Source organism: Eleutherodactylus coqui, chromosome 4 (assembly GCF_035609145.1).
Source record: "Eleutherodactylus coqui strain aEleCoq1 chromosome 4, aEleCoq1.hap1, whole genome shotgun sequence".
NCBI classification, from domain to species: Eukaryota; Metazoa; Chordata; class Amphibia; order Anura; family Eleutherodactylidae; genus Eleutherodactylus; species Eleutherodactylus coqui.
The window spans coordinates 84,235,208-84,255,665 of NC_089840.1; the positions used below are offsets into that span (position 1 = coordinate 84,235,208).

At 40.9% G+C, this 20,458-nt stretch overlaps 1 protein-coding gene across 1 annotated transcript in view; it reads left to right on the plus strand.

Annotated features, from left to right (window-relative positions):
• Positions 1–20,458, plus strand: part of PHEX (phosphate regulating endopeptidase X-linked) — a 200,453-nt gene that overhangs the window by 67,870 nt on the left and 112,125 nt on the right. The window contains exons 5-7 of the mRNA XM_066599795.1: positions 2,253–2,479; positions 6,817–6,885; positions 15,985–16,101. Of these exons, the coding sequence (XP_066455892.1) occupies positions 2,253–2,479; positions 6,817–6,885; positions 15,985–16,101 (413 nt within the window). The remainder of the gene's footprint in view (positions 1–2,252; positions 2,480–6,816; positions 6,886–15,984; positions 16,102–20,458) is intronic.

Sequence of the window (20,458 nt, forward strand, 5' to 3'; positions counted from 1 at the left end):
AAACAATTTTTATACGTTTCAATGCTCATTAAAGCGTTGAAACTTTCACCTGAACCAATTTTTATTTTAACTGGGCTGCCTCCAGGCCTAGTTACAAATTAAGCCACATTAACCAAAGCGATTAATGGGTTTCACCTGCCCTCTTGGTTGGGCATGGGCAATTTTTCTGAGGTACATTAGTACTGTTGGTACACCAATTTTTTGGGGCCCTCGCCTACAGTGTAATCCAATTAATTTTTTGCCCACCTGCATTAAAGCAGACGTTACATCAGCTGTGCTGGGCACTGCAATGGGATATATTTATGTACCGCCGGTGGCTTCCTGGCACCCACCCATGCTGTCGGTCCACACGGAGTTGTAACTGCATGTGTCCACTTCTAAAGAACCCCAGTCTGACTGGGGCATGCAGTGTGGGCCGAAGCCCACCTGCATTAAACATGACATTATTACCTCAGCTGTGATGGGCAATGCAATGGGATATATTTATGTACCGCCGGTGGGTTCCAGGGAGCCACCCATGCTGTCGGTCCACACGGAGTTGTAACTGCATGTGTCCACTTCTAAAGAACCCCAGTCTGACTGGGGCATGCAGTGTGGGCCGAAGCCCACCTGCATTTAACATGACATTACCTCAGCTGTGATGGGCAATGCAATGGGATATATTTATGTACCGCTTGTGGCTTCCTGGCACCCACCCATGCTGTCGGTCCACACGGAGTTGTACCTGCCTGTGACTATTTATAAAAAACCCCAGTCTGACTGGGGCATGCAGTGTGGGCCGAAGCCCACCTGCATTAAACATGACATTATGTCAGCTGTGCTGGGCACTACAATGGGATATATTTATGTACCGCCGGTGGGTTCCAGGGAGCCACCCATGCTGTGGTTCCACAGGGACTTCACAATAGGGAGTTGTACCTGCCTGTGTCTATGAATTAAAAACCCTGGTCAGGTTGGGGCATGCAGTGTGGGCAGAAGCCCACCTGCTTTTAATCTGACGTTAGCTCTGCTGTCCAGGGCACTGCAATGGGATACATTTATGTACAGCCGGTGGGTTCCAGGGAGCCACCTATGCTGTGGGTGCACACCGAATTCCCATTGCAGAGTTGTACCTGCCTGTGACTATTTATAAAAAAACGCGGTCTGACTGGGGCATGCAGACACCTTGACAGAATAAATAGTGTGTGGCACATAGGTTCCCCATTGCTATGCCCACGTGTGCAGCTCCAGATGGAGGTGGCACAGGATTGGATTTCTCATTGCTTCTGTACAGCATTGTGGGCTATCGTCCTGCCCCTTTTAAAGAGGGTCGCTGCCTAGCCGTGCCAACCCTCTGCAGTGTGTGCCTGCGGTTCCTCCTCATGGTAGACGCACTTATAAATAGACATGAGGGTGGTGTGGCATGAGTGCAGCTGAAGGCTGCGCAGGGACACTTTGGTGTGCTCTGTGGACACTGTGTCGTGCGGGGGGGGGGGGGTTTGGGCAGCATGTAAAACCCAGGAGAAGTGGCAGCGGAGTGTCATGCAGGCAGTGATTGTGCTTTGTTGGAGGTAGTGTGGTGCTTAGCTAAGGTATGCATTGCTAATGAGGGCTTTTCAGAAGTAAAAATTGTTGGGATGGGGGGCACTCTTGCCGCTATTGTGGCTTAATAGTGGGGCCTGGGAACTTGAGATGCAGCCCAACATGTAGCCCCTCGCCTGCCCTATCCGTTTCTGTGTCGTTCCCATCACTTTCTTGAATTGCCCAGTTTTTCACAAATGGAAACCTTAGCGAGCATCGGCGATATACAAAAATGCTCTGGTCGCCCATTGACTTCAATGGGGTTCGTTACTCGAAACGAATCCTCGAGCATCGCGAAAATTTCGTCCCGAGTAACGAGCACCCGAGCATTTTGGTGCTCGCTCATCTCTAATGTTTATAATTATGATTGAAATATTTACCCATAGGAATTGAACTATCTCTAATTCCTGTAAGACGAGAGGTCTGGAGGATGCTTCCAGTCCAATAAATGACCTTGGCTAATCCCCATCTCTGTCCCCACTGCCCTGTCCATCAACTCCCCTCCCCTGGAAAATCTCATTAGATGCCACTATTACATAATATCCTTAAATTAAAGCTTTGTATGTCTGTACTATCGTAATATATATCTAGTATGTAATTATATTTCTAATATTGTTAGGTTTAACTAGTGAATGAAAATTATATCTGAATTATTTTATTATTTTAACTTGTTTTTTATCTCTTTGTTTTAGCTGAAATAGAGGAAGCTGATATGAAGCCTCTAATAAAATTACTAAAGCAGTCATCACTTCGCTGGCCGGTGCTAGAATCAAACATTGGAAGTGAAGGCAGGTGGTCTGAGAGGAAGTTTAACTTTATTCAGACTCTTGCAGAACTTAGGGGCCAATACAGTACCTCAGTCTTTGTGCGTGTCTATGTGGCCACAGATGATAAAATATCTAAGAACTTTATAATAAAGGTAAGTATTCAGCTATATAGATGTCATTCTTGTAGGAAAAATCATGATTACAATAAAGCCAATAAAGACCAATCAAATATTCATTGACCGTTGAGAGGTATTTATATGAGAGAATTTCATGTTTGAAGATTCAACAAATTGTCGAACAGATGGCACTAGACTAAGAAAGTTTTCTTCTTTCCAAAGGTGTATTTTTTTACAGGTAATATTGCCCTTAAAGTGAACCCGTCACTAGGGTCATATTGCCTGAATCATGGGCTGCAGATACTCAGGACAGATACGGCCATTGCAGATATGCACTTTTTGTTCTGATATGCTGCTCCTGGACAGGTTAGAATGACTTCTCACAAGCTACTCCCAACCCGTATTGGTTAGATTGATGGGTCTCTTCCTGTTTGTGTATAAGGAAGCAAAGTGTGTAGATCCAAAATGCATGAAGGCAGTACTCTCTATATTGACAAAAATGTTTATTCAAAGTTCTTCATAAAACAATGTGTTTCATGGACATAAGCCCCTTTCTCAAGTATTATAGGATAGCTATGTTTGTGTATAGGGAGAAACCTCTCAGCTTAGTCGATCTGGGCAGGAAGAACCTGGTGGTAACACACCTCCATGATGCCAAGTTCTATTCTGACCAGCTTTTTAAATTAAGTTTTTTTTTAAATGCCTCAGAAATTCAGAACAAAATATAAAACATAAATGCCTGCAATAGCAGTGAATGCCCTGAGTTTATGTTGCATGTAGTTTGGGCAGCCTGAACCGAATGACAGATTCCCTTTAAAGGGACAGATATGCCTATTGCGCCCATGTATGCTTTATTCTGCAAGTAGATTAAATACGTTCCAACAGTGTCAACGATTAAGAATTGACCACACTACATTATTATATTTAAGCTCTCTCTGACCTCTGGCATTTTTCCCTACTCTTTCAAACATTCTATCATATCCCCACTGCTAAAGAAACTGACTCTTGACTCAACCGATGCTGCCAACTACCGACCTATCTCAAATCTCTTCATCTCCAAACTATTAGAATGCCGGCTTTACTTCCGCCTTATAAGCTATCTTTCAGAAAACTCTCTTCTTGACCCCCTACAGTCTGGCTTCCGCTCTCTACATTCTTGCAATGTTCTTGAGGTGCAGCTGACATGTTCGGCGAGAGATTAGATATAGGGGGTAAAGGAGAGATTAGGGTCAAATATAACCCCAAGACAAACGGCGAGCTGTCTGGGAGTTATGGTGGTGCCACACACTGAGATTGATGGGTCTCTTTCAAAAGTGTCAAATGACCTCCTGAGAGCCAAATTGAGGGGCGACTACTCCCTACTGATCATACTCAACCTCTCCGCAGCATTTCACACTATTGATCACAAACTCCTCTTCAGTATGCTTCGCTTTATTGGACTAAAGTACACTGCCCTCTCCTGGTTGTCCTCCTACCTATCTGACCACTCCTTCAGTGTCTCCTTTGCTGGCTCTACCTCCTCTCCTCTTCCCCTTGCTGTTGGGGTCCCCCAGGGCTCGGTCCTCGGCTCCCTCCTCTTATCCACCTACACAGCTCCTATTGGACAAACTATCAGGAGTTTTGGCTTTCAGTACCATCTCTATGTTGATGACACCCAGTTATACACCTCCTCCTGTGACATCACAGCAACATTCCTCCAAAACGCCACGGACTGCCTGTCTGCTGTCTCTAAGACTATGTCCTCTCTCTACCTAAAGCTGAACCTCTCAAAAACTGACCTACTGGTGTTTCCACCCTCTGCTAACGAGACCTCATCCTGACATCTCCATCTCTGTGTGTGTTGCACAGCCATAACTCCCAGACAGCACGCCCACTGTCTTGGGGTTATATTCGACCCCAATATGTCCTTTACTCCCTATATCCAATCTTTCGCCCGAACAGCTGCACCTCAAGAACATCAGAAGAATCCACCCCTTTCTCTCTGTGGACACACTAAAAACGCTCACTGTTGCCCTCATCCACTCTTGACTTGATTATTGCAACTCGCTGCTAATCAGCCTCCCCTGCACCAGACTCTTTCCCCTCCAATCCATCCTGAATGCGGCAGACAGGCTCATCTTTCCTGTCCAGCCACTACTCGAACGCCTTTGCCCTCTGCCAGTCACTGCATTGGCTGCCCGTCAAATACATAATTAAATTCAAACTCACTACCTTCATCCATAAAGCTCTGCATAGCACTGCGCCGCCCTAAATCGCCTCCCTCATCTCAATCCACCACCCAGCCCGCGCCCTCTGCTCCGCTAATGAAATCAGATTAAGTGCCCCTTTAATTTGAACCGCCTTCTCCCACCTCCAAGACTTCTGCAGAGCAGCACCAGTCCTCTGGAACGCGCTACCCAAAACTATCCAGGCAATTCCCGACACACAAAACTTCAGGCATGCTCTAAAAATGCACCTCTTCGGGGAGACATACCATATCCCCTAAACTAAATGCCTCTTTACTCTGCCTGACAACATGCTCCCTGTCCTACTGACTGCAATCCCTGCTAGTCGCAATCAACCACCCCCTGCAGTCATACCGATTCAGCCACCGCACGGCTTACGTCTGACCATTGTCTATGAGTATAGCATCCCTCACTCTCCACCTCGCCATGCCGTGCACATTTCCACCCCTTTACCTTCTGTATCCCCCCATTACTTGTAGTATGTAAGCTCGTTGCAGGACCCTCACCCCTACTGTTTCTATAAATCGATTATATAAAATTGGTTTTTATATCTTTGTTTTTTGTATCTGTTTTCCCCTGTTTTGTAAGCGCTGCGGAATATGTTGGCGCTATATAAATAAAGATAATTATTCTTATTACAATATTGTTTAAAATGCCCAAACCTTCTATGTATATTTACGTAATTCACTTGAAAATTCTGTCAGTCTGCTGCTACTACTATTAGCTGTGCTTCATATATTGCAGTCTGTAGCTCAGGTCAATTCAGAGCATTAGAAAATGCATTTACTTATGGGAATCTGAAGAATGTGAAGTTATTCATGGTTCATTCGTCATGCTACACATATTTCAAAAATGTAAAAGCTCATAAACAGTATTGCAAATGCCACCATGAGAAACTAATTAATCTGCCCATAAAACTGCATCGGTTACTATAACACGATCAGCCAATGTGCATGGATGCCTCCTTTCTATTAATGCCTGCCATGGTATATTTGTGGCACCATTTCTGCTTGTGTTGCAGTAACATCAAAACTATTCTTTAATCCAAGTTCAGAACAAATTTCACTTGGCTCAGTGCCTTAGACCTTCGAGAAACAAATTACATATTTGACTTATTTTTCCCACTCACACAATATAGTCGTCATTGCTAAACTGGCTATATAAATTACATAAGCATTAAGTTGTTCTTTTGCCATTTAGTGATCAAATGTTTAACTACATGATATCCCAGATACATGCTGCTATGAGCTACACACCTAGAAGAATTAACCCTTTCCAGTCCAATTTGTATCCTGGTTTTCCTAGGGGGCTTACTCTTTTTCTGCCATTATACAACGGCACTATCTGCTGGCTAAAGCCAGTACTGCATGAGGTGACACGTTGGATAGGCTCCGACAGCAGTGAGGCTGGCAATATACAGCAAGAGAACCCCGACGGACGTCTTCCAACATCGGATCTGTACAGCCTTAAATCATAATGTCTTCAGAGGTCAGACAGTGGATTGGAAAGGGTTAAAATGAACCTGTTACCAGGTTCATGCTGCCCAAACCATGGGCAGCATGAACGCAGGACTGATATGTATAGTGTGTCAGTGTATGTTTTATTCTAAAACGCTGTGCTGTTTCACAATTGAAAGACTTTGAAGTATGGCTCGATAGGGAGCTGAAACAGAGCTTTTAGTCGAAGGGGTGAAGCTCTTTTATACACAAAAGCTGAGAAAGCTGTCAGTCAAAATGATGGGGGTGGGGAGAAGCTGGTGTTGTCCGCCCCTTTGACTGAAAGCTCTGTTCCAGTTCCCTTTCAAGTCATACTTCAAAGTATGTTTATTCGGAAATGCCACAGAGTTTCAGAGTAAAATATACATCGATGCACTCAACATACCTGTCCCAGGGGTCATGCTGCCCATGTTTTGGGCAGCATGAACCTGGTATCAGGTTCCTCTTAATCTATGATAGCTTTTTGATGACTTCTTCTTAAATTTGTGTGAAAGGTGGTTGCAAGAACCCACATGTAATACTTCAATGCAGCTGACAGATGTAAAGAATACATTCAGTTGTTCTTTTATGTTTTTAATGTTGCCTTGCATCTTTCATCAGACTTTCTAGCGTGTCCATTTCATGAAGTATAAATTGGATCTTTTTTTTGCAGTTTGACCAAGCATCCCTGTCATTATTATCGCACGAGGATTACCTGGATAATAGTACTACTGCACTCAAAGTAAGTATTGATACTTCATTTGTGACTTGTTCAGAACCACAAATATCAGGGATGATCACTGAACAGTGAAATGCACTAGAGCTTTGCTTATTTAGATCTGGTCTAGAACTTTTTAAGTGAAAGTGAAGTTTTCCTATTGTGATATGTTCCTTGGTTTTCGGCGCTAGTTTGTTATGCCTAGTGCTGATTGATTTAGAATCCAAAGTGCCCTGTGGTTTAGTATCCATTCTTACCCCTATTACTGCATGAATGAATAGCTAATGGCAGTGTGTCATTGGCTGAGCGTTCAGCCAATAGCTAAGCAGTAGCTGCTATTGGCTGAGCCCTCAGCCAATCTGCACAGCCCTTCAGGAGGCGGGGATTTTTAAATCCCCGACTGCTGAAAGAGCTTAATAGCAGTGCAGGGGAGCAACCAGGAGGATGCGTCTGAGCGCCGGAGAGGTGAGTACATTTTTTTTTTACACACTTTTTGCAGATTATCGGGGAAGGGCTTATATTTCAAGCCCATCCCCGATAATCATTCTGCGGCGCTTGCCAAAGCAGTGCTTTCAATGGCCAATGCCATTGAAAGCAATGGGATAGAATGCTGCGGACTTCTGCCACAGCTGTGATAGCTGTGACAGCTGGGGCAGAGGATTCCTTCATCCCCGCAGTCCCCGCGGGGATGAAGAAAACTCCTCCCACAGCTGTCACAGCTGTGGCAGACGTCCGCGGCATTTTCCGTATGTTTTCAATGGGGCTAGCGCTGCTGCTGCTGAACCCCATTGAAACCACTAGTGATATGCCGGTCCTATACCGGTGTCTTTCTTGCGCTGCGAGGCGAGAGTTTTCTCGTGCTCTCGCAGCGCAAGAGAGAAAATATTGCTAGTGAGTGTCCACCCTAAATGATTCATTCGTCAGGTTAAATATAACAATAAACAATCGTTTTAGCTGACCAATGATGGCTATTGTCTGGGAAGAAGTCTGCTGTGTTTGAATAGATTTTTCTTTGAAAAAACATTCCTAGAAAGATCATTTGTCTATTGTCCATGGTCATTGAACATGTATGGCCAGTTTGAACAACTTTAACAGCCAATCTGGAAAAAGCATATGGCTGCATCTGTGAAAGGTTTTCATAGCTTACTCAACAGTTGTTCCACCATCAATCTACTTCTGCCAATCACATTGTGGAGGTAACAAAAAGGTGTCACGCATTACCGCTTCAGGCCCAAAATACAGTAATCCTGGAGTGTTCCTGTGGCTAATTATGGAGTTTATCAATTAAAGTGTTGCTCCAGCCAAAACCAAAAACTTTACTGTGGTGTTAAACCCCTGTGTGCAGTCTTTTTCTTGTAAATTAACGTTCCATGTCTTCAGTTATGGAAACAGGATGTAGCTGGGATGTAGCTATCACACACACCAGTCTCTTCAGGTTACCTGTAACAGACATTTATTTTAGATTATGCTAAAAACTGTAGTTCAAAAGTGACATAATTGACAAAGAAAGTAACTTGCTTCTCCTTCTACTTGGGTCTGCTACAAAATAGAGCAGATCATGCAATGTTCAGCATAACCGATGGAAATAATGTTAGAGTAGTAATAGACTCACCCCAATGTGTGATATTACCGAAGAGATGCAATGAGAGAGACTGGGATCAAAATTGTAGCGCACGCCAAAATTTGCACAGCAAAACTGAGCTTACTCAATGAACACTAACTGGTTGGTTGTTGCTCTGACATAAAAAAAGGGTAATTTTTGCTGTGTAGTGAGCTGGGGAGGTGCCGGATTGGAGAGTAGGAAAGTATTGACTGTGCTGCCTGGAGGCGAGAAAGAGTAGAATCACAATAGCCCTGAGAGTATTGACCAGCACTGACAAGGAGAGGAATAGAAGACAGTAAAGTGGTGCTCCTGAGCCTGGACAACTCTGTGGGATCACTCAGATTGTTGGAACTTTCGACTCCCACACATAAACTGTAAGTTAGGCCGGCCTCAGCAGAGACTTTAGGTGTGCACACCAATAGGGATAGAAATAGTTAGCTAGCCGGCCTGCTACAGCATAAACAGATTGTAATATGGAGACTGGACTATGAGAGACATTCATCATTTTTCAGCTCCTTATTCACGGGCTAAGCTACTTTACAGGGGGGAAGAAAAGTGACTTTAGTCGTGGATGAGTAATAACTCCACAAAGAAACTGAAAATCTGTACTTTTGATAGAGGTTACTGTTGTTGCTCAGAAAGGTATTATTGTGTTATAGCTAACTGTTGGCAGGGTCTGGAAAGGCAAAGAAAGAAGATTTCATCTTTTATATATTACTAGCCATTTGTCTCCTTTTATCCTGTGTTCCTAAATAAATATTTTACTCTTTGATTACGCCATCTGCTGCATTGTAACCTATGTTTTGCACCCCCATACCTCAAATCGTAACATTTTGGCTGCTAAGGCTAAGTGCCCAGTTGGGTTCTAGTGCCCGTATGTGTTGACAGTGTGCATAATTAACTGTTGATAGTACCATGTAGTATACAGCATACCCATCCTTCATAGAGTAAAACTAACTTATTTAATTAGCAGCACACAGACCCTGACCCTTCCTGCATAACACATATCATACAATGGCTCTTTCTTCTATCCCCTTGGTTTTATTTTCTGTGTCTTTTCACACAGCATATGGCATTGTACTTGTTTATTTACTGTATAATTAGAAGACTTAATTTCACGATTTCCAAAATCAGCTTCCGCCTGTCACATTAAGGGCTGTAGTACTGTTCTGTGAAGTCTGCAGGCATTGAATTAGATGAGCTCCCCTCAGTGCTGATTCTATTGATGCCAGTTATTGATTTAGCTTTATATCCTATCAAAAACACAATGCAAGGTCACTCTGTCTCTCTCTCGAGCAAAAGTCCCATCAACCCTTTCTGGTCTGTTTAGCGCCAAATGAACTGAAACAACAATGCAGACACATTGGAAAAGACCTGATATTTTACATGATTTTATCTAAAATCTCTTGGCCTTCTGAATCTTTCATGGTTTCTGTATATATGTATGTAGTGTCATGCGCTAAAGAATTTAAGTTCAAGCAAAAGTAACATTTTAAATTCCAACCTTTCATGTAAATACTCTATACCTTAACTTTTTATATATCCAAATATTTCTGGTAAACTATGACTAAATGGTGACCCAAGTAAAGTTTTACATAGAAAAATGTGAAGGTCCATCTCAAAGCATAAGCACAAAATCGGAAAATTCATGTTGTTTTTGTTAGCCGTTTCGTCATTCACGATCCTCAGCGATCCTAAAGGCTCCCTCCCTCCATGTTTTCCGGTTTTGCACTGATTCTTTGAGCTATGTGATATTCATGCCAGTATCAGCTTTGACGATATCAGCCATCGTGTCCTTTAGGTTTTCTTTTGCCACTGATCTGTCCAAGCATTATAGATTTTTCTAGCAACTCTGCTCGCATTACATGGCCAAAATACATGAGCCTGAGCCCAGCCATCTTCACCTCCAGGATATATCAGGTCTTATACGTTCCAGGACTTCTCTGTTACTCTCGCCGTCCAGGGCATATGCAGCATCTCTCGCCAGCACCACCACTCCAATGCATTAATCCTCCTTCTATCAACTTTTTTCACAGTCCAGCTTTCACATCCATACATGGCTATGGGGAAAACAGTGGTTTGCACTTTCCTATATTTAGTTTTGATGCTGATATCCCTACTTTTCCAGATTTTGTCCATGTTTAGCATTGCCCTTTGCCCCAATGCTATCCTACATTTTAACTCTGGCATAGATTCTCCAGCCTAGTCAATTTTTGAGCCAAGGAAGATGAAGTCTCGCACGCATTCTATGACCTCATTGTTTTTGATTTTATTGGAATTTGGCCATTTTTTTTACAGTTGCCTTAATTTTAGTCTCCTTTAAATTCGGGTAGAGGCCCATTTTTTCACTTTCAGTTTTAATCTTCTATATCAGCTGCTTCAGACCGGCTTCTGTTTTTGCAGGCAAAGTTGTGTCATCCGCATAACAGAGATTGTTGATGTTTCTTCCACCTATTTTCACCCTGATTTCCAATTCGGCAGCAAAATCATAAGATAACATAATTAGGCTTTCAACAGTAAAATTAGGCCTGATGTAATCTATGGTTAACTTGATTAAACCATAGATTACACCAGGCCTAGACAGGTCTTACCAATGTCAAGAAGCCATCTTCTAAATGTTAAAACAAGATACGGTGAGGGAGTTTCTTTCATTGATGAAACAAATAACAGGCTACGCATTTTGAGGCTTAGCAGGTCTCTACGGCAGGTCCATGAACGAAGCTTCAAGTATCAATAAAAGTGATGGCAAGGATGGCCTTGAAACGCGTTTGCAGTTTTTTGTAACACCAGGTTATCTTTGAACTGAACAACATAATTATATGCTATGTGAAGTTGCGGCTAAAAATGTTCTGCTTTGGAAAGAATGGACATTTTTGCTGTCACTGTAGCCCTTGCTGATGTAAAGTGACCTTTGTATATTGGTTATTGACCTGTAATAGAGCAAGGGGATACTATAATGCTGTGGTGTCAGTCTATCTATTCAAACAACCATTTCAAGCCAGCTGGCTGCAGCGCTACTCCGCATGCCCGGAATTTGCTGATTCTATAGCGCTGATATGCCTGATGGGAGCAGACACAGGGAACATCGGGTGGTGAGTGTTGGAACACGGTGGTGACTTGAAGCACCTAGCCTAAAACTTGCTTTGTAATTGAGTTTCTGACATCGTTGAAATGTTGAATGGCTGAATCGCTGACTTATTAGAACTGTATTATTCCTCTGTGGCAAAGTGACTGTATTAGGACTGATTGTGATACCTGTTGACATTGATATAGGTAGTTATACCTTACAGTCCGTTAATTACTTACTATTTGTATGGTCATATATGGGAATAGTTTTAAATCCTTTAGTCTACTATTTAAGTGCATTTTTGCCATGTGGACCCCGCCGGAGAGTAATCCTATAGGAAATATTTGTATTTTTAACCTTTTAATTATAAATTTAATACATTTACTTTAATAAGTCTTGAGAGCCAAGTTAACTTTTATTGATATTTTGTCTAGTAGTGTGCGGATACTGCACGCTTGAGCTTTTGATTTCTCAATAGGGTGGTGAGCTACCTTGTGTTGAAGCTCCAAGTATACTGTCATATCTTGTTTTACCATGCTCTGTTGGTAACTGATGTGATTCCATAACTTTTTCTATCCATTGGACTGATTGCTTGGCATTCTTCTGTGCTGGGACTGTGCTGCCACTGGGATGCTATACATGTCAAAGCCTGTAATAGTGTTTTGCCTATGTACAGCACAGCCATAGAAGGTGAGCCTCAGTGTTGTCCTTAGCACTTTTAACTTTGCTAGCCAAACCTACTACCGTAGGCTAGGCTCATATTTGCATTATTCATTTCCAGTTTTCTCTTCTGTTATAAGAACAGAAAACTGAAAAAGCAGCAGAGCTGGAGACTGATAATATACTACAGGGTCTGTCCGTCTTTTATTGCAATTTTTGAGAGGCAAAATGAATGAAATTAGCAAATTGGTTCATTGCTTAGTTTTTTTTTTTCTTTTATGTGCAGGATCAACAGTGTGTTCAATTTATTGTACAGGTCATTATGGACATGATGATATTAAACATTTTTTTTCTTGTTTTTTTTGGAAGGTAGACAACATTTTTTTATTACTGCTAAATTTTATAAGCTTTTTTTTACTATTCTTATTATTTTTTACACAATTTATATGTTACTGTAAAGGGCTTCAATCAATGATCATATGATTGCTATGATATATTGCAGTACATATGTACGTTTTGCTAGCAATGATATGCCAAGACAGACCCAAATTCCAGGTAATGGCATCTGGTTGCCATGACCCATAGGCTCCTCACAATGATATTGTGGTGCGCCAATGACATCACAGGGGGAGCACGCTGCCTCTATGACCTCTTTACTGGCTTCAATTAACATTGATCATGGCATGTAAGGGATTAACAGTGGGGATCAGTGTTCTCACTGATTTGCTCTCCTGCAGTGGGAGTCCGGCTGTCAGCAATAGCCGGCTCCCACTGCAGATGGCATGGGCTGAGTTTCTGAGCCCATGCCATGCATAGGACAAAAGTTTATGTCCTATTGCCTGAAGTACTAGGCAGCCAAAACGTAAAAGTTGTCCTGTCATGCTTAGGGGTTAAAGCGACCATCAATATAAGGTACTTGTTGAAAGATTCTCATTGTATTTTACAAGCTTGTGACATGAAGGGTATTGTAATTAAGCTGTGTGTGCACATATGTGATCACCACTCCATTCACTTCAATGAGACTGATGAAGATAGAAGAGTATCCAACTATCTCCATTGACAGTGAATGGAGCATTATCATTGCTTCTACATTCACTAAGGTGACTCAGGTTGCGTTCTCATGAACTATAAGAAATACTGGTGGTCAGATCCCCAGCGATCACATGTTTATCACCTATATTGTGTTTAGGTGATAAATGGTCTTGATAGGATGGGCCCTTTTAGATGTCACCATTGTAGCTTTTGGTTAAAAAACTTTACTGCCAGCAACTTGAGAAAATGTTTGATGAGCTTTAGCTTTGCTTCCCATAATCTCTTCATTTTATTTTATATGGAAACACAACCTGTAGGTTGCAAGTTCAATCCCTGCATGGTTCAGGTAGCTGGCTCAAGGTCGACTCAGCCTACCATTTTTCCGAGCTTGGTAAAATGAGTACCCAGCTTGGTGGGGGGGGGGGGGGTAATAAATAAAAATTACCTAAAAGCGCTGCGGAATAAGTTGGCGCTATTCAAATAACAAGATTTAACAAGATTTACTTAGAAAGGATTAGAATTTGTCTCTCCTAAAGTATTCATATGCGTCTTAATTAGAGATAAGCGAGCATACTCGCTAAGGCAAACTACTTGAGGGAGTAGTGCCTTATGCGAGTACCTGCCCGCTCGTCTCTAAAGATTCGGGTGCCGGCGGGGGGCGGGGAGCGGCAGGGGAGAGCGGGGAGGAACGGGGGGAGATCTCTCTCTCACTCTCTCCCCCCCGCTCCCCCCTGCTCACTCCCACAACTCACCGCTCTCCCCTGCCGGCACCCGAATCTTTAGAGACGAGCGGGCAGGTACTCGCATAAGGCACTACTCGCTCGAGTAGTTTGCCTTAGCAAGTATGCTCGCTCATCTCTAGTCTTAATACTTTGTAGACTTTACACTATTAATGTACTATGCGATAAAAAAGCCACAACATTTGCTCTGCTAAAGCCTATGAATCATGCCGCCATATTTGTTATCCACTGTGATCACTTTTCGGGTGAAGCTTATTGTGCGAATCTTCTTCTTTAAATTGAATAAGAAAACATGAGCAGCAGCACAAACAATGAGACATTCCAGGATGAAGAAAATTAGAAAAATAGAACTCTTATCACTGTGTATAGGACAATTTGTCTACCATTTGAGATGTGGTTCATTTTATAGACTTAAAGATTAATGTTAGCCGACGCATTCTTCTCTTCCAGTCATTGTAATCAACGGTAACTTTGAAACCTCATGATTGCATAAATCACCAGTAGTTTTATCTGATTGCATTTGTTCATTGTAGCTTAGCATGAGTCATTCAAATTGCCTATGTAGCTGACAAATAGTCTTTGTTGAAAAAAAAGATAAAAGTGCTTTATGCCTTAGTCAATACTATTGAACTATAAGGAATTGTACTATACTGAAGTTAAGCACACAGAAAAGGCTAGCTCATATTTTTGGTTGTATAGTTTTGCCAGGTATTCAGCCATTACTGACAAGGACAAAGCTATAGGGCATGCAGAGGTAGTAGTTACAGCCAAGCCTTGGAACCTGTGGGGGCCCAAAACCACATCCACCCCATAAAAGACATGGGGCAAGTGAGAGCTCTGTTACAGATTTTGGAATGGAGTTGTTAGAGGAGACTTTTGCTTGAAGCCTCAACGGGACTTCAGTTTGAATCTCTCACATGAAATCCAAAATCAGGATATTAGCATTGGCCAACGGAGGACATTATGTACACACCACAGACAGGTGGCTATAGTGGAGTCTAGCTACATGTGGCCAGACCCCTTTATTTATGATAAAGATAGGAAAGAGCCTAAATGTACATAAATCATATTTTATTAATGTTAGCCGACGCATTCTTCTCTTCCAGTCATTGTAATCAACGGTAACTTTGAAACCTCATGACTGAATAAATCACCAGTAGTTTTATCTGACTCGTATCTGGTAGAAAGAAGAATAAATTAATAAATTAGTGTTAAACATTACCGAACAAAAAGTACAAATTTGGCTATGGAAATGTATATAACTAATATTTTTGTACACTTATGTGATTTACTTCAAACCAGATTAAGTTATTTTGCTGTGGGTTCTTTTGCGCCTTTATAACCTCAAGCGATAAGATGTTAAACTATAGCGGATGTCCAAGTAACCCTAGCCTCATGCCAAAATATAATCAAGGCCATTTTCACAGAGAAAGCGCTAAGAAACAAAACTTAAACAAAGAAGTGAAATTTAAACTACATTGCATTGGCTAAGTGAATTAACTCTTGGCTATATACTCGTATGAGGCTAGCAATTATTTTAACCCTATATTTGCAGTTACTTTGCCTTGCATCCGAAATTTTGATGAAAATCTTAAATGCTGCAGAATTCTTTCCAGATGATGAAAATCTGTTATTATTTGGCTAAACCAATAATTTCACCCAAGGAACGATCATTTTGGTTGAAGTCATCCATTTTCATTAACTTTAGTCTAACGTATATGAGAACCTTTACTGTATCAAAATTCAAGCTGTGATGTAATTCCAAGCGACAGTCCAGGCAAAAGCTGAAAACTATTTTAAACATTTGCAATATTAAAGGAAAGAGTCAAAAAATGTATATTTTTTGGTGAATTCATTTGGCAATCTCTATCATTAGATTAACATATGAAGACATTTTTCAATCATTTCAGAATTTTCTGAGAGTACAATGTTTAAATACACTACTGAAAAGGAACTTTCCAACCATAAAGTTATTTTCAGAATTTGTTTTCACAGATAACGCCCTTTTCTTTCTTTTACAGAATAAAGATGCTTTATTTAGTTTCATGGTTGACATGGCAGTTTTTTTTGGTGCCAATAAGACTCGAGCAGAATCTGATATGAAGGCATTAATTGATCTGGAGACTAAAATTGCTCAGGTGAGAACTAGTAATTATCTATGTTAGTACATTCATATATAAATACTAAATCAGCTGGATATGATCAAAGCTCTGTTTCTCTTAAAGCCATGTTGAGGTTTGTGGAGGCCCCTAGGCAAAAATTGAGTAAGGGATCCCAGCAGCAGTGTCATATGATACATGGAAATCTTATGCTGGACAGAAAAAATAGATAAATGTCTTCAAATCCCACTGGTGTTACTAGGATTTGATGGCAATATATTATATATAGAGGCAGGTACACAATCCTGGGTGTCTTTAAGAGGGGTAAACTGCAAGTGACATATTTGCCCCCTTACAAAGTTGAATTTTGTTGTGTTGTGCATTGTAAGCATTGTAATATATATTGATGATTAGTGTTGGGAACTTTTGGAAATTCTCTGTTTGGTCATGCAAATGGCAAGATAGAACAATACCTCTGCAGTCTCACCTATTGGAAGGCAGCATTCCTGCAAGTCCAATGTTAGACTCTTTATACAAGTCTTGTAACAGTGACTGGAAATTGTAAGCCAAAGCCAGACACCATACACAGACAGCTGTTTCGGGGTGATTGACCCCCAACCCACTTGCATATTTAACAGAGGCCTTCTAAGTCTTTTCACACACCTTCTAGGTGCTCTCCTTAAAGATAAACAATACCCTTCCTGATCCACGCCTATAGGCCTCTCACTAGTCGAGCCAGAAACCTGATGCATATTCATGAGGGGCAAAACCCCTGAAACAGCTGTCTGTGTATAGTTTCTGGCTTTGGCGAAAAGGAGAAAAGATACCCTTCCTGACCATTGATCTCAAGAGAGAATGTACTGTCCAAATATTGTGTGCTTGTTCTACTGTTTAATAGACTGTCCCCTATGTTCTACTGTGAGATAAACCATCAAGCTGTATACCTCTTCCAAAGTCTGCAACCATTGCACTTTTGTGCCGCTTAAAGTGGCAGTATCCAGAAAAGTGTTGTACTTCTATGTGAGAAATAAACTATTGTAATAACATTCATATTCAACCACCACATTTTTGTGTTTGTAGTATTTTAGATATCTTGCTGTGAACACTGTCTGGAAGCAATTGACGGACCATTTATATGATATTTTTCATTAAAACCACTTTGTATTCTGGTCTGCTTTAAGACAAGAAAACTACTCCTATTTCTTTTAACTGTAGGGGATTGTGTTATTGCTTTCTCTTCAAGCTACAAAAAGGTCCTAAAGGGGTTTTCTGAGTAACGCAAACATTGATGGCAGTGGTGGAACACATATATAAAATATATAAAAATAGCCCACAATACTCGCCTACCCCTGCCCCTTGCTGCTGCTCTGGTCTTCTATTTGTTTGGGTACATGGTTTGTTTCCCTATGTGACTGCTGCAGCCAAGAGAAGGCCAGACAGGGACATCATCAATGTAGTCCCGTAAACCTGCCTCGGGGCTCCTAAATTAGAAGCCCATATGACAAGTTTACAGGACATCACTAGGCTTTCTGGCTGGGAGACATCACCTGTCAGATACCATGATACTGATGTGGTAGTCCAGTGCCACTGTGAGCATATTACTTTTATATAGCTTTGGACTTGGTGGGGCCCAAAACTATATAAAATCAATAACTAAAAAAATTCCTTTAGGTAAAGCTAAATGGACCAATATAGGAAGCATTTCTACTTCCTATGCCAACAATAAGATCTAAAAGTACAAATAAAATTGCTGTATCTAGGAAGTGGTTGTACAATATGACCCAAACTTTGAAATTATAATGTACAAGCTAACAAGAACTGTACAAACTAACAACCTAAAAGAATTGACACTGTTACATTAGACCCCCAATAGCTATTCCACATACAGCTGTACAAACATAATAGGGCTAATTTCATACCAAGGCAATCATGATAACATTGTTTTGGAGATATGTTAGGAAAGAAATACATGCAAGCTGAAGGGGCTATATACAGATGTTATGATGATTTGCCAATAGGTAACTTTACACATGATGACTATCGTCCAAATAATAGCTAAAAAAAGTAAATTCAAAGGATAGTTGTTCAATGTAAACATGGCAACAGACAGGGTAGAATCATAGAGTTGGAAGGGACCTTCAGGTTCATCGAGTCCATCCCCTTGCTCAATGCAGGATTCAGTAAATAATCCAAGACATTTGTCTATCCAGCCACTGTTTGAAAGCTTTCGTTGAAGGAAAATTCATTGTGGCAACTTGTTCCACTCATTGATCACCCTCACTGTCTAATATTTAATTTGTGTGTCCTCCCTTTCCGTTTCATCCCATTGCTTCTAGTATTTCCTCGTACAAATGAGAATAGAGCTGATCCTTTTACACTCTGACAGCCCTTCAGATATTTGTAGACAGCTATTGTCTCCTCTCAGCCTTCATTTTTGCAAGCTAAACATTCTTGGACCCTTTAACAAGGTTTGCTCTTCTCTGAACTTACTTTAGTTTGTTGATGTCTTTTTAAAATTGAGGAGTCCGGAACTGGACACGGTATTCTAGATGCAGTCTGACCAAGGAAGAGTATAGGGGGATAATTACCTCACGTGATCTAGACTCTATCCTTCTCTTAATACATCCCAGAATTGTGTTTGCCTTTTTTTTGCTGCTGCATCACACTGTTGACTCATGTTCAGTCTATGATCTATTAGTAGTGCTGCGGAATATGTTGGCGCTATACAAATAAAGATTATTATTATTATTAGTATACCCAAGTCTTTTTCACATGTGCTGATGCTTAGCTGAATTCCTCCCATTTATGTGCTTTCCTCCCTGTATGTGCTTTTTGCATTTTAGTTGCCCAGATGTAGGACTTTGCATTTCTCCATGTTAAATACCATTCTGTTAGTCGCTGCCCACTGTTCAAGTTTGTCTAGATCTTTTTGAATTCTCCCTCTTCTCTAGTGTTAGCTATCCCTCCTAGCTTTGTGTCAGTGGAAAATTTGATCTGTTTCCCCTTAATTCTCTAACAATTTCTCAACAAGTGATAAGTTGCTAGTTGTTTCATTTCAGCTTACCAAAAATAGTTGCTGGTTTATCAAAAGTCATCTGCTCTAAAGCGCAGTTGTGTGAACGACAAATTTGCATGGAGCTCTCTTCTATGAACGATATCTCAGCAAACATGTCATCACTCTGTGTAAAAGCAAATAAACTGTTGTTGAAGTTTATAAACTTCAACAACTTTTCTGAGTGACCATCTGAACAATAGCTGCTCCATGTTTCAATGTGGTATTCCTAAGCCCTGAGCCACTTTACACCCATTATTTTTCCAGCATTTGCCATTTCACTGAATTGTAATTGTCATAATGCACATTGCGATTGCAAATGTTGTTTAAATAATAATAATTCCCCAATACCCCAGCACCACTGCTCCATATTTCATTAACTGGTTTTAAAAGTCATTAAGGCACATAGTAGAAGATGCTGATTCAATGTGAAAAGCTATTCTGCTGAGGACACTGGAAAAAGACATTACTTAGAGGTCATTCAGTAAAAATGGATTGAGCTAAGTGTCTCTCCTCCGTCACAAGAATTAAATCATACATTATATGCCTGTAAGTGCGTTCTTATGTTCTGCTTATGGTTGTAAAAGTAATTCCCAATTACCCTGAGCTTTCATGCTTCAGGAGAAAATCATGTTGAAGTCATAGCTCCACATATAATTAGTTAAGATAAGACAAAATGATGCATTTCCAAACGTAATAGCCCATTTAAAAATCATAATATTCACAATACATTACTATTATGAATATTCTAGATGTGGTGGATTATAATTTGGATGTCTTCAATGTAGGTGAGTGATAGATTAGCCTATATGCGCCCAATTCACTTCCAATGGTAATATGATGTCCAACCTTTGTTAAATTCTAATGTAAGCTTGTGGAGAATGGTTTTCTCAATATTTGTGTTTCTCATTTATAATTCAGTGTCTAGCCAATCGTTTTACAATATGGCAATATTTGTATAATAGTAGCAGATACTAATTGATGGCTTCATTGGGTGGTGTAAGGCTCTTCTTGACCGGTCTTGCCTGCATCCATCGTTGTCACTGTCCATGACTCACACTTTCTGAAGACCACATGCATGGCCAGGTCATTGGTGATACAGTCATATGATCATGTATCACATGACCACACTCAATCATCTTACGATCCTTAGCTTCTGTAATGTTATTTACAAGTCTTGTGGTTACACCAACCTTTCGAATGGAAAACTTTTTATGACTGCAATTGAACACAAATTTTATGAACTCAAGACATATCTTGTTTTAAGAAAATGTTTTCAGCATTTGTAGACATTGATTTGCTCCCACAGAGCTTGCCAATGTCCCCGACAGAGCATTAACATTA